This window comes from Mytilus galloprovincialis, chromosome 8 (genome assembly GCF_965363235.1).
Source record: "Mytilus galloprovincialis chromosome 8, xbMytGall1.hap1.1, whole genome shotgun sequence".
NCBI classification, from domain to species: domain Eukaryota; kingdom Metazoa; phylum Mollusca; class Bivalvia; order Mytilida; family Mytilidae; genus Mytilus; species Mytilus galloprovincialis.
In genome coordinates, this window is record NC_134845.1 from 7,965,680 (window position 1) to 7,986,381 (window position 20,702).

Sequence of the window (20,702 nt, forward strand, 5' to 3'; positions counted from 1 at the left end):
CATTTCAACATAAAAACAAAATTTTCTCTCATGACAGATGTAAAGTTATAACACAAATATTATGCCAAAAAGAAACAATTATTAGGAGATCAGTGTATGAAGTACATAGTATTATGATTGATTGATTGTTGGTTGCTTAATGTCCAGTGGCAAAAATTTCATGCATATTCAGGATGCCATAGTAGTATGAAGTATATCTATAAAACCTCTATATTAATAGAAGGCAAACAAAACAATCTCTCCTGATGATATTGTGATTTGTATATATGTTATTTATTGGGATTACATCTGACTTTTTTGCAGTACATTTTTAACCTTGGCGTCCCTAAAGAATGGCAGTTTGTAGATATTTATGGACTGGATGCAGATCTGTTAGGAATGGTGCCGCGACCAGTAGCCGCTGTAGTATTGTTGTATCCAATCACGGAAAAGGTTTGTCAGTTAATGTGGGAGAAATCATTATTTGGTTTGGTAGACCTGTTGGTAAATTTTTCAATTTTTTATTTCGTTGAAGATTGTATAATTGATTGAGGGGTTTATTAAGAAAACACAAACCTTTTCTTTTCTCCATACATTTTGAAAAACGATTTATCGACAGCAGTTAGTGCTCAGCCACAGTTCCTTTTTAAACAGATTATCAATTTGATTTAGAATTCAGATTTTTATGAGCATTACATTTAACGCTTGTTCGTATTTAACATCTTACAAATTGGTTTCCTTTCTTTAACTTTAGTTTGCCTCACCCAAATATTAGGAAACTTGTACACAATACTTATTACCACACAACACAGATCTATTTTGAAGGTGGGTGGCATTTGAAATGCTGTTATACTATCAAACAAGATTTTTCAATTGGTAATAAAATTTTTACTTAACTGCTATATAGGAGAGCCAGTCAAGATGTCAGTTTGAGAAGTGCTAGTAACTTTTGTAATTATAATGAGCCTTATTTAAATTTTAGCTTATTCGATATTTGAAAATCATTTCAGGCAACAGCAAGTCCTCTGGGTGAGGTTAAACCATCATCAGACCTGTTCTTTGTAAAGCAGACAATATCTAATGCCTGTGGAACTATAGCCATTGTACACAGTCTGGCAAATAACAAGGACAAGATCAAGTTTATAGGTAAGTCATCTGTTACCATAGATCACAATACAGCTAAAAACCAGGACAAAAAGATTATAGGTAGGTCACCTGCTACCATAGATCACAATACAGCTAAAAACCAGGACAAAATGTTTATAGGTAGGTCAACTGTTATTATAGATCACAGTACAGAAAATAACCAGGACAAGCTCAAGTTTATAGGTAAGTCCTCTGTTACCAAACATCCTTGTGTATCTAATAACCAAGACAAAATCAAATTATAAGATATCTCAGTTGTTTTTCAAATACAACCTTTTTCCTGACCACCTACCTTGAAAAGTGTTTTAGTTTTCAAAGCTTCTCCAGCAAAAAAGATGTCAAGTGGCCAATATCATCAAGCCACAAAGGAGTTACTGTCTATTGTTGATGGTGTCTTTGTCATCAATATATCTGAAGTTTTTTAAGTTTCATTTCACCAACAAACATGACAAATTGAGTTGTCTCATCGGCAATCATACCAAATCTTCTTACTTTTTTTATTTACATTCAGTTGCATTTTCAATCAGATTTGTCCAAATAATGCTGACATTACTATGGATTTCTACATGGTTCAATGATATGTTGTATGATTTGATGTTTTTATAAAATTACGGTGACCTATAGTTGTTAACGTCTGTGTCATTTTGGTCTCTTGCGGACAGTTGTCTCATTGGCAATTATACCACATCTTCTTTTTTATATCTTCCCTTAAGTCATGCTTCATACAACACTTCATTGGTCTTCGGTAGCATCTGAAATGCTCCTATTTGGAAAAAATTTCAAAGAATAGCTTTTGTTTTTCTTTACTTTATTTTAAGATGAAGTTTCTTATCTTTATTTTTTTTGAATTATGAAATTGACAAATGATATACCGTACTCGCATATACATACAGTGTTCTTCCCAGATATTTCATTTAGAATCCTGGTAAACAGGTGAAATTGAAATACCATCTTGTTTCTAAAAATTATAGCATCACATCCATAACATAATCTATAACAAAACCAATTCAGATGGCATCATAATTTAATAGCATCACATTACCTTGATGCTAAAAGGCCCTGGGGAGAACACTGTTAACATATACATGTAGTAAATTGTAGATAAAAAATAAAAATAAAATCACCTTTGACATACTGGTCATTTCATTATCTATTATGGGATTTTGTCTCATGTGCATCCACTAGGACTGTCATAGTAATACAACAGTCCATAAAATTACTGCTCTTAAGTAAGCTGTAAAGAAGGCAAGACATAAATGTGTGAAAACACTTTTATTTATGAAAAGGACTGAAACATGTTCTATACTATAAACATGAGTATCAACACAGTGGTTGATCATGTCCATGAATATTGAATGACTATTGGTCAAGCCCTTTTATGTAATTTTTTGTATATATATAAATAGATATAAACACATTTACTGCTATATTCAAAATGTTAATGAAAACTTGAAGCATGCTAATACACAAAACAAATTTATATAGAATTAAAAATATCAAATTACAACATGTACAATAAAGATTAATACCAAATCAAAAATACACAGGCATGGTATAACAGGCATGGTTATGAAAAATAGTAAATCATATGCCAGGGCCCAGGGGTGTGGTGGGAGGGAATCAACTTCCGTATTAAGTAGCATATTTACCTGACGATATCAGGATATTGGTATTTAGTCGGAACTTAACATGTACATGTGATTTGTTACAAACTGGTATTTTAAAAAATAAACAAACAAATGTCGAAATGTTCAGGACTTAATTAAATCTGTATTTGGGTAAGATGATGCAAGCATACGTTTTTTATTGCGTCTTAAACTTTGAGAAGCAAATAATCTTTTACTACTTTATTGAAATATTGTGTAAAAACGTTAATTATGAGCTATGAAAGTCAAGTGGCTCAAGCATTTTTCTGAGGAAGTTTTAAAACATTTCAAAGAAATATTTTTTACAGTGGGTTAGCTTTCATTAGTCTTCACTATCCTATAGATTAACAACTTTTGGTTATATTTATAGTTTAAAATCTTCATTGAAAGTGGAGCACAAACGCACAGTTAATTTATTATATTGATGTGCTATTTGTATGCAAGAGTGACTTCCTTTGTATTATGTGCCGATTTGAAAAAAAAGTTATGCGAGTATTGTCTCCCTTTAACAGGTTCATTATTTTATAATTAAGTATAGGTTTCTGATATAATTTTGAATAATTACAAAATGTTTCAATTCAATACATTACAGTTTTTGTTATTGGTGTATCAAAAACATTGATGTACAAATATAATTTCATAAATTTGAAATGTTTAAAATGATTACATACTAATATAAAGAACTGATCATCATTTTTGAAAAAGACTATAAATGAAAGTCAAATTATTTACCGACCGTGCAAGGGCTGTATAGCCAGTCAAGGTAGTTAAAAACTTCCATTTGTAGTCAAATGACTTATCTCCCCTTCATGATAGATTGATTGGGAAATTACCCAGAGTTATCTAATATTAATCATAGAGAGGGACTTGCAAGCAATATTTAATTGTAGCTTATTTAACGTTGAAACAATTTTCCACTATAAACGAATGTTACTTTATACAAATATAAGGACTTTGTTAGCTATATCTACAAATTTTGTTAGATATGATGAATTTGTATTACAATAGATTAATATGCTATACTAAGTTAAAACAGCCTCCAATGCTTTGTACAAAGTGAAAGTGTTCAAGCAAACTGGTGATAAAACAAAACAGCAAATATGATGTGATTGGTTAATATCAAACAAAACCCCAACAAAAAAAAACTTTCTAAAGTATTAAAGTTTATATGATATGGCTTTTTAAATAAAAAATATGAAAATTTGTGACATTCAAGTTGATTTTTTATACGACCGCAACAAATTTTTGCGGTCCTATATTGGTATGACGTTGGCGTCATTGTCGTCGTTGCCGTAGTAATTGTCTTTGTCCAAAGACACATTGGTTTTCACACTATAACTTTAGTTTAAGTTTATAGAAATCTATGAAATTTAAACACAAGGTTTATGACCACAAAAGAAAGGTTGGGATTGATTTTAGGAGTTTTGGTCCTAACAGTTTAGGAAGTAGGGGCCCAAAGGGTCCAAAATTAAACTTTGTTTGATTTCATAAAAAATTGAATAATTGGGGTTCTTTGATATGCCAAATCTAACTGTGTATGTAGATTCTTAATGTTTGGTCCCGTTTTCAAATTGGTCTACATTAAAGTCCAAAGGGTCCAAAATTAAAATAAGTTTGATTTTAACAAAAATTGAATTCTTGGGCTTTTTTGAAATGCTGAATCTAAACATGTACTTAGATTTTTGATTATGGGCCCATTTTTCAAGTTGGTTCAAATCAGGAACCAAAATTATTATATTAAGTATTGTGCAATAGCAAGAAATTTTCAATTGCACAGTATTCAGCAATAGCAAGAAATCTTCAATTGCACAGTATTGTTCAATATCAAAAAAATTTCAATTGCACAGTATTGCGCAATAGCAAGAAATCTTCAATTGCACAGTATTGTGCAATAGCAAATATTTTCAATTGCACAGTATTGCACAAAAGCAAGAAATAACTAATTGCACAATCAAAAGCAAGAAATTTTCAATTGGAGTTATCTTTCTTTGTCCAGAATAGTAGTTGAATCAACTTAAATCATTGTTTTATACAATATACAATGTATATTCACTTTTACTACCAACTGATAAATTAAAACAATCTGTACCATTCAGTGATAACAAGCACTTTATTTTACATTTTAATATTTTATGATGTATTTAAATGAGTAGTTATTGTTGCAAACTCCATTAGAAATTTGAATTGAGATCAGTTTTGGAAAAACAGAAAGGGGAATGTGAAAAAAAATGGAGGGGGGGGGGTTAAATTTTTCTCATTTCAGATTCCATAAATAAAAAGAAAATTTCTTCAAACATTTTTTTTGAGAGGATTAATATTCAACAGCATAGTGAATTGCTCAAAGGCAAAAAAAATATTTTAAGTTCATTAGACCACATTCATTCTGTGTCATAAACCTATGCTGTGTCAACTATTTAATCACAATCCAAATTTAGAGCTGAATCCAGCTTGAATGTTGTGTCCATACTTGCCCCAACCGTTCAGGGTTCAACCTCTGCAGTCGTATAAAGCTGCGCCCTGTGGAGCATCTGGTTGATTATGGGCCCAGTTTTCAAGTTGGTCCAAATCAGGGTCCAAAATTTAACTTTGTTTGATTTCAACAAAAATTGAATCCTTGGGGTTCTTTGATATGCTGAATTTAACCATGTATTTAGATTTTGGATATTGGACCATAATAGGTATACCGTATGTCCAATTTAAAATTTTTAAGTTTTTAAGTTTAAGTTCTTACACCACATTCATTCTGTGTCAGAAACCTATGTTGTGTCAACTATTTAATCCCAATCCAAATGCAGAGCTGTATCAAGCTTGAATGTTGTGTCCATACTTGCCCCAGCTGTTCAGGGTTCGAACTCTGTGGTCGTATAAAGCTGCGCAGCATCTGGTTTTATGTGCAATAATTATGACCAATAAAAACTTGAAACTGACAATTTGTAGATAAAGGTACCACTTATGATTCTTAATTTATTCTATGTTGTAACATCAATCAACCTTGAATGTTGGGGTGTTAGGAGGGGTGTAACAATTAATAAAAATAGATTGTTATTTAGTTTCTTTATGTGAAATTGACCTACTTTTAAAAACATGTTGAAAAGTTAAATGCAGCTGTTAAACATGTTAAAAATTTACTTATTATACACAAATGATGGTACGGGACTAAAAGATATAATGCAACTTTTCAAATAAGCATAAGCAGTCATAACACAACTGAATTTTTAAAATACCTTACCATAGATAAACAAGTAATAAAACTACTTATCCGCTATAAAACAACTGCTTTATTATAGATTTACATTGCATTGAATTGTTAAGTAAAAATATAAATATGTTCAAATAAAAATTTCAATGCAGGTTCTTACATTTGTACATTGAATTGTAAGTATTAGTTAAATTTATTAAGACTACTGCAGTCAGTCTTACTTCAGAAAAATTTACAAAAAATAAACAGACTTCAAGGACATTAGTTTTTTCAGTTCTTGGTTAATATGAGGCAGGCATTACCTGTGAAAGGGGACGAAGTCTGTATGATTTTTTTTTAAATTCAAACATATCTTAATTTCAAAACAGAAATACTGTAACGTTTCCGATTTTGGTTCTGTTGTTATGGATTTTAGTTGTGACGTTATTTAAGTTATGACGTCAAATGCAATGTAAACAAAGAAACGCTATCATTAGGTAACGTTTTTTCATATCAGAGAATTATTTAAAATGAAATTGGTATTGCGTTCCTTCCTATTTTATACTAGACTGATAAATATATATTTTACTCAAAGTTTCATGCAAACGAGACTGGATAAAGGAAGTACATTGTAGATTTCTGCGCAGATACGGGAATCCAAAACACAACATAAAAAAGTTTGAAAGATTTTGAGTTCATTAGTACAATGAAAATTTCGGAATTTTTTTTGTTTTTTATTGAATTTTCTACTGTTGTTGGGGACTTATAAAATGTCAATGAAGCATTAAGTGGTTTTGTTCAGTCCTTCTGTTGTGACAGTAATCTACCTACTTAGTTTGACAGATAATGTAACCATTTTATTTAGTTATATTTCATTGTACACTGTTACATGTTTTTTATGTTTGGTTACTAGTTTCCTTTGTGTGAGATTATACTGTATCCCACCACACAATGAAGTGAATTGCAGTGTCTTCACCTGTTTATACTGTTTCCCATCAGATGACACATGTTTTACTGATCTATCCTCACACACCAAATACAGACTGCCATCTTGTAGTGTAGTCATCCTATAGGGTGGTGATGGTAATGTTAGGGTGTGATGTCTGTCATCAGTATAACTGTACCAGTACAGCTTGTTGTTGTAGTTGTTGTAGTTATTAATGTAGAATATTCTGTCAACAGAACCATATAACCTGCAAGGATGACGGTCAGTCTGTATTCTCTGTATCACCTCTCCTGTTTGATGATCTATGATCAGTAGTGTCTGGTCAACTCTTACAACTAACTTGTTGTTTATAGTTGTAATGCCACTCCCCCTCATTCCAGGTACTGATATAGATTTAAGTTTGAGTTTATTGTTTATGTCAAACATCTCTATACACTCACTTTGTCCCACTGTAACAGCTACTGTAGAGTTGTTGACTGCTGTAACATCACATGGTTCATCCTGTACATGTATACTGTCTTCCTGTGATCCATCTGTATTACAGATCAGTAGTCTCTTCTTCCAAGGAAAACACATCACCAGTCTACCATCATCCATCATCACTATATCTGTTACTATACTGCCATTACCAACTTTAGATGTCAGGTCGGTATGGTGATATAGTGTAAATAAGGATTGTCCAAGCTTTGGTTGGGCTGGTAATAAATTATCTTGTTGTTTACTTCTGAATAGTTTGAGAAGTGATGATAAACCACCTAAAAGAGTAGAACATCAAAGTATTTACAAATCTGTTCAGTGTTGAGAATAATAATGTTCAAATACTTTTGGGTTCTCAAAAGGTTGAAAATTATAAGTACTTAGATGCTTAGCTTTGTACTCAATAAACATAAATATTTTGGTAAAATATACGTTTTAAGGAGGCTCGCTGGTATAAGATTTTCAGAAAAAAATTAAAACATTTATTTTTCATTACACATTTTATTAACTACCTTTAGTAGTTGTTACTTTTTCATATGGTACAAAAAATCATCCCAAAAAATCAATTTGTGTTGGCCTCAGGTGACTTGTAAAATGTAGATATCATTGAAAAAGCTCCAAATTATCACCCTTTGGTGCAAAAATGCCATTTTTATACGACCCCAAAAAATTTTTGGGATCGTATAATGGTATGATGTTGTCGTCTGCGTCGTCTGCGTTGTCGTTGTCCAAAGACACATTGGTTTCCAGTTAATAACTTTAGTTAAAGTGCATAGATCTTCATGAAATTTTTTCAGAAGGTTCAATACCATAAAAGGAAGGTTGGGATTGATTTTGGGGATGATGGTCCCAACCGATTAGGAATTTGGGGCCCCTGGGCCCAAAAGGGGCCCAAAAAAAAAGCATTTTTGGCGAGCCTTCGACTTTAGTCGAAAAAGCGAGACATAGCGATCCTACATTCCGTCGGCGGCGGTGGCGGCGGCGGCCACAAATATTCACTCTGTGGTTAAAGTTTTTGAAATTTTAAGAACTTTCTTAAACTATCCTGGAAATGTACAAAACTTGGCCAGAAGCTTGTTTATGATCAGGAGATAGTATCCGGAAGTAAATTTTGTAAAAATAAAATTCCATTTTTTCCGTATTTTACTTATAAATGGACTTAGTTTTTTCTGCCAGGAAACATTACATTCACTCTGTGGTTAAAGTTTTTAAAATTTTAATAACTTTCTTAAACTATCCTGGAATTGTAAGAAACTTGGCCAGAAGCTTGTTTATGATCAGAAGATAGTATCCAGAAGTAAATTTTGTAAAAATAAAATTCCATTTTTCCTGTATTTTACTTATAAATGGACTTAGTTTTTCTTCCAGTTAACATTACATACAGTCTGCAGTTAAAGTATTTAAAACATTTTTAAGATTTTTAACATAGCCTTGATTTTTACCAAACGTTGACAGAAGCTTCTGACAATCAAAAGATAGTATCGAGAGGAATAATTTTATTGATTTTTTTACATTATTTTTGATGAGTGTGTGATTAACAGCAAAAGTAGGCGAGACACTGGGTTTCGCGCAACCCTTACAAATTTTTCTAGTTTCAGGATAATAACTTGTGTAAAAGTATTTCAATTGCTCTGAAATCATACTGCAATGTTTAAAACCACAATTAGAAGGTTTGGATTCATTTTTAGGGGTTATGGGGCCAAAGTTTAGGAATTAAGGGCCAAAAAGAGGTCAAAACAAGCATTTTTCTAGTTTTAAGACAATAACTTATGTGTAATTGTATGGATCTCTCTGAAATTGTACCACAATGTACCATATAACAAAGGGGAGGCTGGGATTAAGTTTTGGATTAATTGCCCAAAATATGTTGGAATTAGGGGCTAAAAAAGGGCCAAAAAGAAGCATGTCTCTAGTTCCCAAACAATCATGACAATAACTTGTGTTTAAGTGTATGGATCTCTCTGAAATTGTACTTCAAGGTTCAATCCTGCAATGGAAATCATGGGATTGAGTTTAAGGGTTATTGCTGAAAGATGGTTTCAAAAAGTTGGGGGGGGGGGGATTTTTTGTTCACCATTTTTTGAAGGGCTTCCTTTTTTTCAAAATGTTTTCAAATTTAGAATTTTGAAAAGTTTCAAGAAGAAATCTTCAATTGCACAGTATTGTGCAATAGATTTGTTAGATCTTTGACTGCATTAATTTTGTGACAAAAACCTATATAATGTCAAAAATTTGATCACAATCCAAATTCAGACAGAATCAAGCTTGAATATTGTGACCAAATTTGCCCCAACTGTTCAGGGTTCAACCACTGGGGTCGTATAAAGCTGCGCCCCGCGGAGCACCTGGTTTTGCCTTAAAATTAAAATATCTTTTTTAACTCATCAGTGACCTATATTTTTTATTGTTGTTTTCAAATAAGCTGTACATAAACTAAATAATTGTAAAAACTGAGCTATTTCTGCAATTTCGTTCTTTTTATATTTTGATATTACTGCTTTTTCTCCTATTAGTTCAACAGAAAAAAAGGACATTATCAAAAATGTGTGCTTCTTTCGAAGGCAGATTGTGAGCGTAAATGAACGGTGACCCCATTTTTAGCTCACCTGTCCCGAAGGGACAAGTGAGCTTATGCCATCACTTTGCGTCCTCCGTCGTCTGTCGTCGTAAACTATTTCAAGAATCTTCTCCTCTGAAACTACTGGGCCAAATACTTTCAAACTTTAACTGAATGTTCCTTAGGGTATCTAATTTATAAATTGTATCCGAAATTTTGATCTATCAACAAACATGGTCGCCATTGCTAAAAATAGAACATAGGGGTCAAATGCAGTTTTTGGCTTATAACTCAAAAACCAAAGCATTTAGAGCAAATCTGACATGGTGTAATATTGTTTATCAGGTCAAGATCTATCTGCCCTGAAATTTTCAGATGAATCAGACAACCCGTTGTTGGGTTGCTGCCCCTGAATTGGTAATTTTAAGGAAATTTTGCTGTTTTTGGTTATTATCTTGAATATTATTATAGATAGAGATAAACTGTAAACAGGAATAATGTTCAGCAAAGTAAGATTTACAAATAAGTCAACATGACGGAAATGGTCAGTTGACCCCTTTAGGAGTTATTGCCCTTTATAGTCAATTTTTAACCATTTTTCGTAAATCTTAGTAATCTTTTACAAAAATCTTCTCCTCTGAAACTACTGGGCCAAATACTTCCAAACTTTAATTGAATGTTCCTTAGGGTATCTAGTTTGTAAATTGTATCCGAAGTTGTGATCTATCAACAAACATGGTCGCCATTGCTAAAAATAGAACATAGGGGTCAAATGCAGTTTTTGGCTTATAACTCAAAAACCAAAGCATTTAGAGCAAATCTGACATCGGGATAATATTGTTTATCAGGTCAAGATCTATCTGCCCTGAAATTTTCAGATGAATCAGACAACCTGTTGTTGGGTTACTGCCCCTGAATTGGTAATTTTAAAGAAATTTTGCTGTTTTTGGTTATTATCTTGAATATTATTATAGATAGAGATAAACTGTAAACAGCAATAATGTTCAGCAAAGTAAGTTTTACAAATAAGTCAACATGACGGAAATGGTCAGTTGACCCCTTTAGGAGTTATTGCCCTTTATAGTCAATTTTTAACCATTTTTCGTAAATCTTAGTAATCTTTTACAAAAATCTTCTCCTCTGAAACTACTGGGCCAAATACTTCCAAACTTTAACTGAATGTTCCTTAGGGTATCTAGTTTGTAAATTGTATCCGAAGTTATGATCTATCAACAAACATGGTCGCCATTGCTAAAAATAGAACATAGGGGTCAAATGCAGTTTTTGGCTTATAACTCAAAAACCAAAGCATTTAGAGCAAATCTGACGTTGGGTAATATTGTTTATCAGGTCAAGATCTATCTGCCCTGAAATTTTCAGATGAATCAGACAACCTGTTGTTGGGTTGCTGCCCCTGAATTGATAATTTTAAGGATATTTTGCTGTTTTTGTTTATTATCTTGAATATAATTATAGATAGAAATAAACTGTAAACAGCAATAATGTTCAGCAAAGTAAGATCTTCAATTAAGTCAATTTGACCAAAATTGTCAATTGACCCCTTAAGGAGTTATTGCCCTTTAAAGACTTTTTTCACAATTTGTTCATCATGTTGACTTACTTTAAAAAATCTTCTCCTTTGAAACTGCTGTATCAATTTCAGCCAAACTTAGGCTAAATGAGTTTCAGAGTATCTAGTATAAATTTTATATTTTATTTCCTTGTATGTCAAGAAACATAGCTCCTATGGCTAAAATAGAACATGGAGAAAATGATTATTTTTTTTGGCTTTTGAAGAAAATAGGACGATCCAAAAAACATTTAAATAAATTGAAAAGCCAAAATAATCATTGATGAGAGATTTAACCAAAAGAATTAAGGTGAGCGATTCAGGCTCTTGAGAGCCTCTTGTTTAATTTCTTTTTCTATATAGTATAAGATAAATTCATTTATAGAAAAATATAGCGAAATCCTAAATTAATAAAACAAATTGATTAAGACCCGCTAGCCCCCTTAAATCATCATTAATGTGCATTTTGTTTATAATCTATAATGTTGAGATCTGGAAAAAAAACTGCCACCTTAAAGTTTGTTCTTTGCCTGTTCCAAATTATACATGTTATACTTATATAGATGCCTTATTTTAGGAAGTTTCCTTTTGTCATATGTACATTGTCCTTGACCTCATTTTCATGGTTCAGTGAAAAAAAATCTTTCTTTTCATGAATAATCATAGTAATAGGATATATAATCTATATAAAATTATTTAGTAAGTCTGCGTACCTTGCAAGGTCCTCATGTCCGTCAGACAGTTTTCATTTGAAATCAACCTCATTTCATGGATCAGTGAACAGGGTTATGTTTTTGTGGTCAAGTCCATGTATAAGATACTATTAGCAATAGGTCTTCTATATTTGGTGTATGGAATGATTGTAGAGTGTACATGTCCAACTGGCAGGTGTGACTGTGTATTCCTACCTTTAATACCTCATTTTCATGGTTCAGTGGTCAAGGTTAAGTTTTTGTGTTTTGGTCATTTTTCTTTTAAAACTTTATGCAATATGGGAACAATAGTAAATGTCTTTAGAAATTTATTAAAATATGTATAAACTCTAATTTAATCTTTAAATTTACATGTAAATTTCAGTCTCACAGTCTCTTATTCATGTTATTTGACCTTGACCTCATTTTCACGCTTCATTGCTCAGTGTTGAGTTTTTGAGTTATGTCTGTTTTTCTTAAACTATAAGCAAAAGGTCAACCATATTTGCTGTATGTAAGGATTGTAAGGTGTATTTGTCTATGCGACTATGATCTGACCTTGACCTCATTTTCATGTTGGTCAATGTTAATATTTCATTGTAAAGTTATGTCTCCTTTAATTCAGTTTATGACACTATGACATTTTTATATTGTCAGAACAAATGTTGTTCTTTAGAAAATTTACCACCTTTTTTCGTATGTAGACAGTTATAATAGTAATAAAATTGACGGTACTAATTTTCTTGCACCAGATGCGCATTTCGACAATACATGTCTCTTCAGTGATGCTCGTGGCCAAAATATTTGAAATACACAATACATAATATTTGACTTTGTGAAATAATAAAACATAGTGAAAATAATAGCTGAAGAGCTTTAAATTAAAAAGTTAGAACTTTGAAAATAAACTTACGAATAAAGAGAGACTCATTCTTTGTAGTTTGATTTCTTAGGACATCATGTATTTCCTGTAAAGTTTAAATTACAAGCTTTGATCTATTTTGCAACAAATTATTCTTTTCCCAAAGCATTGTAATCAGTACTTAAAGGGAAAATTCGCAAAAAAATAAAAATTTGATATTATGTTCATCCTAAATAAATAAGCATATTCCCAAAATATTAAAGGTTTATTCGTCTAGATGAGTGAGTTATTAGATTTTTAAAATCGACTCTCAATTCTCGGGAAGACGCCATCTTGAAAACTAATGACCACGGATTTCTAATTACCACAAAGTCCTAGTACCCAACATGACATGTCCGTTAATCAGTGTTACAATGACTTGTCAAGCTGATGGATTTTCTACCCGACCAAGTAATGGAAGAAGTCTACATAGTTTCCAAGATCGTCAAATCAAGTAATGCTTCACTAAAATTGATAAGAATATTTCAAAAAATACTTTAAAAGACATCTTAATTTTTTTAGAGGGTTAGATAATATTCAGCGTCCAATGCTGAAGTCAGATTAAAAAGCTGTAAATGACATAAGATCGTATATTGGTTTTAGCTCGTCATTAAATTTACATTTTTGGCACTGAGATACAGTATCAAATATTGTATAGGAATTATGCTATAATAATGTTATAGTAGTCTCAATAAAGTGAAAAAAAGTTGGGAGATACTTATTGTGGATGAATTATAAAATGAGATTTATCTCTTTTGAAAAAGTTTTTTTAAATGCTTGTTTCTAACGTATATTTTTAGTTTATTTTGGGTTTTTACCTAACTTGACCAACGTTTAAAAACTTGTCCTCTTGTAATCATCATGTCTTAATACCGGTTATTACCGGGGTATTGTAAAAGTGACATATTCGGGTATTCTAACGGTCGACTTCCTGGCAGGCTTGTTTGATTTAATACACAATGAACAAGGTCAATGAATCACGTGCATGATTGCGAGTGAACCAAGTGTGCACAGGTAAAATTTATAAAAATATACCATACCAATATAAAACTGTCCGTGATATACAGCCTGTGTACAGAATTTAACAAAATTTAAGATTGGTTATAAGAATCGGTATTGACCTGGGAACAGTATATATGTTCCTGGTATAGACCAAATCCCCATGTTATTTAATTTCAATTTTACTTTTATTTACATTTAGCACCTATTCTTCTGTTTTATATACAATTTTTGGTCCCGTTATTTTTTAATCAGTTCGTCCCGTTTATACCCTCACATAGATACATGTATGTGACTTCAGAAAACAGTGCTATTTCAAAATGAATGCCGTTTTTTTTTTTTTTATAATAGTTCATTTATTGTCGAGCCTTCGACTTTAGTCGAAAAAGCGAGACTAAGCGATCCTACATTCCGTCGTCGGCGTCGTCGTCGTCGGCGGCGTCCACAAATATTCACTCTGTGGTTAAAGTTTTTGAAATTTTAATAACTTTCTTAAACTATACTGAATTTCTACCAAACTTGAACAGAAGCTTGTTTATGATCATAAGAAAGTATCCAGAAGTAAATTTTGTAAAAATAAAATTCCATTTTTTCCGTATTTTACTTATAAATGGACTTAGTTTTTCTGCGAGGAAACATTACATTCACTCTGTGGTTAAAGTTTTTAAAATTTTAATAACTTTCATAAACTATCCTTGATTTGTACCAAACTTGGACAGAAGCTTGTTTATGATCATAAGATAGTATCAAGAAGAAAATTTTGTAAAAATAAATTTCCACTTTTCCGTATTTTACTTATAAATGGACTTAGTTTTTTTTGCCAGATACAAGACATTCACTTTGTGGTTTAAGTTTTTAAAATTTTTATAATGTTCTTAAACTATCCTGGATTTCTACCAAACTTAGACAAAAGCTTGTTTCTGATCATAAGATATTATTCAGAAGTAAATTTTGTAAAAAAAAAATTCACTTTTTCCGTATTTTACTTATAAATGGACTTAGTTTTTCTTCCAGTTAACATTACATACAGTCTGCAGTTAAAGTTTATAAAACATTTATTAGATTCATAAACTATCCTGGATTTTTTACCAAACTTGGAAGCTTCTTTCAATCAAAAGACAGTATCGAGAGGGAAATTTTTATTGATGTTTTTCCTCATTTTTGTTGAGTCTGCGATTAACAGCAAACGTAGGCGAGACACTGGGTTCCGTGGAACCCTTATGAATTTTTTTACATGTGGAATAAGAATACCAATTAGTAAACTTCGGACTATACAAATGTAGAATATACTGCGCAAGTTTGCTTTCGTCTAACGAGATAAAAGAACTGAAAAAAAAACTGTCATATAAAAACAAGTACGCTCAAATCAAAAGAGAAAAAAAAATAAGTAAGTAAAAGTTAACTGAATCAGCAAAATTAACAACATTTGATATCGAGTTGTATAGGTAATAAATTTATGTGTTTTTATAGTATAGCTCCTTCCATTATCCAAATGATATCAGATAATCTATATTATTTCATAAGATTAACCCTTCCGACCTCAAAAATCTCCTAAAATCGGAGACAATGTGTTATCGTATGTATCAGCTAAAATCTAATGCCAAACGCCAAAAGTAAAACTGATATACAGATATTTTTTTTTCATTTGGTCATGGCTTTCAAATGTCTAAATTTAAGTGTTCCCGTATATATTTTGCCTATTTAGGCAATTAAATTGCTTTTGTCAAACTAGTTTTATTTTCCCTTTTTATAAAACATAAATAAATGATAGAAGTGTATATCATTTCATTCAGACAACTAAATTTAATTTGCAGACTTTAATCGGTTCATTTCTTAGTTTTGAAACTTATTTAAATTCAAATTAAATAGTAGCACCAAATATAATTAAATAATTCCACAGCGATTCACTTGTATTTGTCAACACATTGAAAATGTATTTTAAATTTGTATATTAAACACAACCTCCTGTCGTATAATTCACTGGTTCGAATAGACAGTCACACCTGGAACGGTGTGCCCTAGAGGCCAAGCTTATTACCGATCTGACATTTCACCTTTATACAGGCCTTTCACAGGTATTGTTGGAGAATAATACACACATCGCATATCCATAGTCATAGCACCGTAGATAGTAAAACGCAAATAAGCGTAAACCTATATATATTGTCTTAACAGTTTAAGTTATATACTTTAATTTATTCACTTTATCGGTCTGAAAAAGCATATATTAAAGCAAAAATAATAATAATAATTTCTTGTGCTGTCTACAAAAATAAATCGAAATATATATACGGTAAATATAGAAAATTTATCACATGAATGTGTACAACTACACGTCTGTGCGTTTTATTCTCTTATTATCGGATGGTTATTAGATATAGCATAAGTCATCTGCGCGCTTACGATTACGTTAAAATATGATTAAACACCAAGACTTTTAATGATTGTATTTTAAATCCTGACATGCAAAAACCAGGAGAAAACGTCACGACCTACAGGAAGTGGTCAATATTTTTTCATTAATTATTAAATTTCTCCTTTATTACTGCACATATAGCAATAAAACTTTGTGAATATATATATTATGTTATAATGAACATATTTAAACCATAAGTAAAAAATCGTGAATTTTCCCTTTAATGTTGAGTTTTCCAATTACTTTAAGGCAGTATGGGTGTCTTTGGCCATCTTGGATTGTAAAAAACAGAATCTAAATTCCAGATTTTCAATTAAGTTAGCAAAAACTGATGCAGGTATGCAGATAACTAATGTGAATTTGATTTTTAACCGGATTTTTGTGACAAAAATGTCGGTTATTGATTTGGGGATGTACGGCGGGCGGTCGGGCGGGCGGGCGGGCGGCAATCAAATGTTGTCCGTGCATTAACTCATGAACCGTTCAACCAAAGCTTTTAAGATTTTAATATGTTATTACAGACAACTATATGAAGGTCAAGTTCAATAATGGCGATTTAGACTTTTACCGTTCAGGAGTTATGGTTCTTGAAAAAGATTGAAAAATGGAGTTTTCAGTCGTGTCCGTGCATTTACTCATGAACTGTTCTACCAAAGCTTCCCAAATTTTAATATGTTGTTACTGATGACAGAATGGAGGTCAAGTTCAATAATGACGATTATGACTTTTACCGTTCAGGAGTTATGGTTCTTGAAAGATTGAAAAATGGAGTTTCCAGTCGTGTCCGTGCATTTATGCATGAACTGTTCTACCAAAGCTTCCGAAATTTTAATATGCTGTTACTGATGACAAAATGGAGGTCAAGTTCAATAATGACGATTTTGACTTTTACCGTTCAGGAGTTATGGTTCTTGAAAGATTGAAAAATGGTGTTTCCCGTCGTGTCCGTGCATTTTCTAATGAACCATTCAACCAAAGCTTTTGAAATTTTAATATGTTGTTACTGATGACAAAATAGAGGTCAAGTTCCATAATGACGATTTTGACTTTTACTGTTCAGGAGTTATGATTCTTGAAAGATCGTAAAATGGCGTTTCCATTCACGTTGTTGCATTTACTCATGAACCATTTATTCTAAGCTTTTCAAATATTATTATTTCAAAATGTTGATACTGATGACAAAATGGAGGTCAAATTTGATATTGATGATTTTCACTTTCACCATTCATCAGTTATGGTTCTTGTGATATTGCCAGGACACAAATAAATGTAAATAAATCCGGTTTGCTGTCGTTGTGACAGCCTCTTGTTTTTTTTTAAATTATAAGATTATAACTTATAAATATTAATATTTTTACAAGCATAGATTATTTTAATCTTGATTTTAAATGTTTTTTTGAATTGGCATTTTAAGGGGAGGTAGCTCTGAAATAGTGGATTTTCTGAAGGAATCTCCATGTAAGTTTGCTATTTTTTATTTTATCTGCAAATAAAGGGCATCTATACTATTAAACGAAAAGACCTCATTTTGTGTGTCGCTTCTTTTCTTTCCAAAATAAATTATTCATCATGCCTCTGTGTCCTGTAAGTACCATGCATAGTGGCATTTATCATCCATTCTTATGATTATTCAGTTTGGGTTATTTTGGGAGAAAAGCGAAAAAAGATGACCGATATTGTTCCGTCATTGGATGTAATTTTAAGTCAGAATGCGTTTTTCTGTATACTTTGATACATGAATAAAGATTATTTGCTATCTGCTATCATTTTCAAGTTCACTATCCAAGACGGTCACAGAGTTTATTAAATAGAGAGGGTTTATGTAATATATCAATGACCGCAATGGATCAATATTAATAAACTGAGAATTGAAAGTAAAAAGCAAACACACTCCCTTTATAATAATGAATGTTCATAATATACTAAATGTATGTTCATATCGAAATTAATAGAAAACAAAAAAATGGGAAAATTTGGAGAAAAAAAGAGGAGGGGTAGAAAAACTATTGTCCTGTCCCGATAGAAAACAAAAAAAAATGGAATTTTGGAAAAAAAGGAGGAGGATAGAAAAATAATTGTACCTATGACTTTTGATACATTTTTTTTGAAAAAAACTCATCTTTCAACACTTAACATACAACCGCGCTCTGAATGCCCGCGATTTCATGGGTGTCTTCTACTGTTATAAATGAATGATTACAAATAGACATAAGTAAAAAAACAATGATATATTATGATTCTTGAATTAAGGTTGAAACAACTTATTTTTTCTTCCTAATTTTAAGAAGTCAAAACGAGTTCAAGATCGTATACCATATTCAAAGCATTTATGAACGAGACAATCACAAATTGAATTCTACATTTACCTTGAAAAGTGAATACAATAAAAGTTATATATTCTTATTTTTAAAAGATTATGTATTTATTTGATCAAAATGAATACTATAAAAATGTAGTACTGAAATTGTGGATAAAAAATCTTCAAACTCCAGCTAATTTTTTTTTCAAATCTCCTGTTCCTACTTGACACATGTGTGCTAGAAAAGAAAATGTATATACTTTAACTTACCTGGAGTAATTCTGTTTGGTGGTCTAATTTTGTGTCCATCTGAAAAGTTGAAAAATATGATCATCAGATTTGTTAATGATAGATTGATATAAGACTTTCTTTGAACTTCCCCTGCTCATGGAATAGTCTTGCACAGTTTTCCTTTTTAATAGTTCACTAATTTGCTGAAGAAAATATCTTGTGTAAGAAAAAGGCATCCTTTACTTCATTATAGAAATTTGTAATGTGAAAAACACTGAAATCTTCTGTTCTGCTCTTTGGTCAGGTTGTTGTCTCTTTGACAAATCTCTAGTCTATTTAAAAATATACCTGACAGCCCACAGGTCAGCACTATTTTGGATATGGTTTTGTATTGCATGTAGGTAAATACTCAACAGATTTTATTTATCTTTGACCTAATTTATATTAAAGAAAAGGCCTGTTGATTAATTCAAGACTTACAGGAGACAAAACATTTTAATAAGTCACCTCTTTTTGCCTGGCTAGTGAACTGAGTTTAAAAAAGTGTTAATACCTCTGAAATTAATCTTTGACATTGTGACTTGGAAAAGGTTGAAATGTAAATTCATGTACTAGTATACTGAAATGGGATGCCATGGACTTCTTGACAATGTTTGATGATCTTCTGATAAAATATTTATTTAAAAGGCAGAAAAACCTATAGTCTTAAAGCTTTGTACAATATGCAAAGGTATAACCTCTGCATCAGTGACCATTGGTTCATTAAAAGCAGAGGAAAAGTTGCTGAGGTAGGCAGAATATTTTATGAAGGAAATAGTAACAATGCATGACAGAAATGTTAAAGTTTAAAAGTTCTCATGTGACATGAGAACTTTTAAACTATATTGTGTTAACTGGTTATATGCAGCGTACTAGAGAAGAAAAGTTGAATTTTCTTTTTAAAAAACTAAATGAACTGCAGTAGACACAAAACTTATATTTTAAGTGATTGACTTATTACCTCATCTAGTTTTTTATGGAGGTCAAGTAGACATGTAAGGTACTTGTCACACAGTGGTTGGTCAAGAGGTCTTTTTTCTATCCTGATAAGGTCATCTTCCTTACTGGGGTCAAGTTGTAGGATGAAGCTTTCAAGGTCAGTCCATAGTGTGTTGTATTCTGTTTCTGTAATTTGACCTTTGGTGTTGTGACTCAAATAATCATTTTTGTAATGTCTCAATTTTCGTACAACATTTTCCTCTTGTAGTCCCAGGTTACAGCAGTTCAGCAGTATCAAACTTGCTAAGGTGATGTCAAGGTCATCTAGTTTGATTTGATTGGCTGTAAACTTACAGTGACAGTTATGAGGTCCTGGTCCTGGATTTTCTGTGTACAAGAGATCCCATTGGCTGTAGTTTAAAGGAAGGGCTGGACTATTGTAACAGTGTACTTTATCCTTACAGCAATGTGTGTTTCTATGTCTAAGATGGAACAAGATGTGTATTACTGTTTGACTGTTGATGAAAGCCTGGATAGATCCAAACCCTTTAGTTGTGTAGTCATTAACCAGCTTCTGTTTGAACAGTGGTGTAACTATCTCCATGAACACTGACCCAACTACAAAGTAACGTCGTTGATCTTCTCTGTCCATTCTACAAATAGAAGTTAAAGAACTTAGGGATTTCT

General features: G+C 31.7%; 2 protein-coding genes across 3 annotated transcripts in view; one reads left to right on the forward strand and one right to left on the reverse strand.

The window, feature by feature from the left end:
• The first annotated feature begins 276 nt into the window (after positions 1–276).
• Positions 277–20,702, forward strand: part of LOC143084982 (ubiquitin carboxyl-terminal hydrolase isozyme L3-like) — a 94,356-nt gene continuing 73,930 nt past the window's right edge. For both annotated transcript variants that reach the window (XM_076261097.1, XM_076261098.1), the window contains exons 1-2: positions 277–432; positions 990–1,125. In XM_076261097.1, coding sequence (XP_076117212.1) covers positions 379–432; positions 990–1,125 — 190 coding nt within the window. In that variant the 5' untranslated portion in view covers positions 277–378. The remainder of the gene's footprint in view (positions 433–989; positions 1,126–20,702) is intronic.
• Positions 6,815–20,667, reverse strand: LOC143042898 (uncharacterized). The gene is made up of 4 exons (XM_076215409.1): positions 20,038–20,667; positions 19,077–19,115; positions 13,105–13,159; positions 6,815–7,650 (listed from the first exon to the last, which is right to left on the reverse strand). Exons 1-4 carry the CDS (start codon positions 20,665–20,667, stop codon positions 6,815–6,817), a joined length of 1,560 nt encoding a protein of 519 aa, XP_076071524.1.

Excerpts from the sequence above, each read along its gene's own strand:
- LOC143042898 (XM_076215409.1), bottom strand. The coding sequence starts at position 20,667 with ATGGACAGAGAAGATCAACGACGTTACTTTGTAGTTGGGTCAGTGTTC. Across the intron at positions 19,116-20,037 it reads TCCATAAAAAACTAGATGAG|ATGGACACAAAATTAGACCA; the intron begins GTAATAAGTCAA and ends TCAACTTTTCAG. Across the intron at positions 7,651-13,104 it reads GAATGAGTCTCTCTTTATTC|GTGGTTTATCATCACTTCTC; the intron begins GTAAGTTTATTT and ends CTACTCTTTTAG.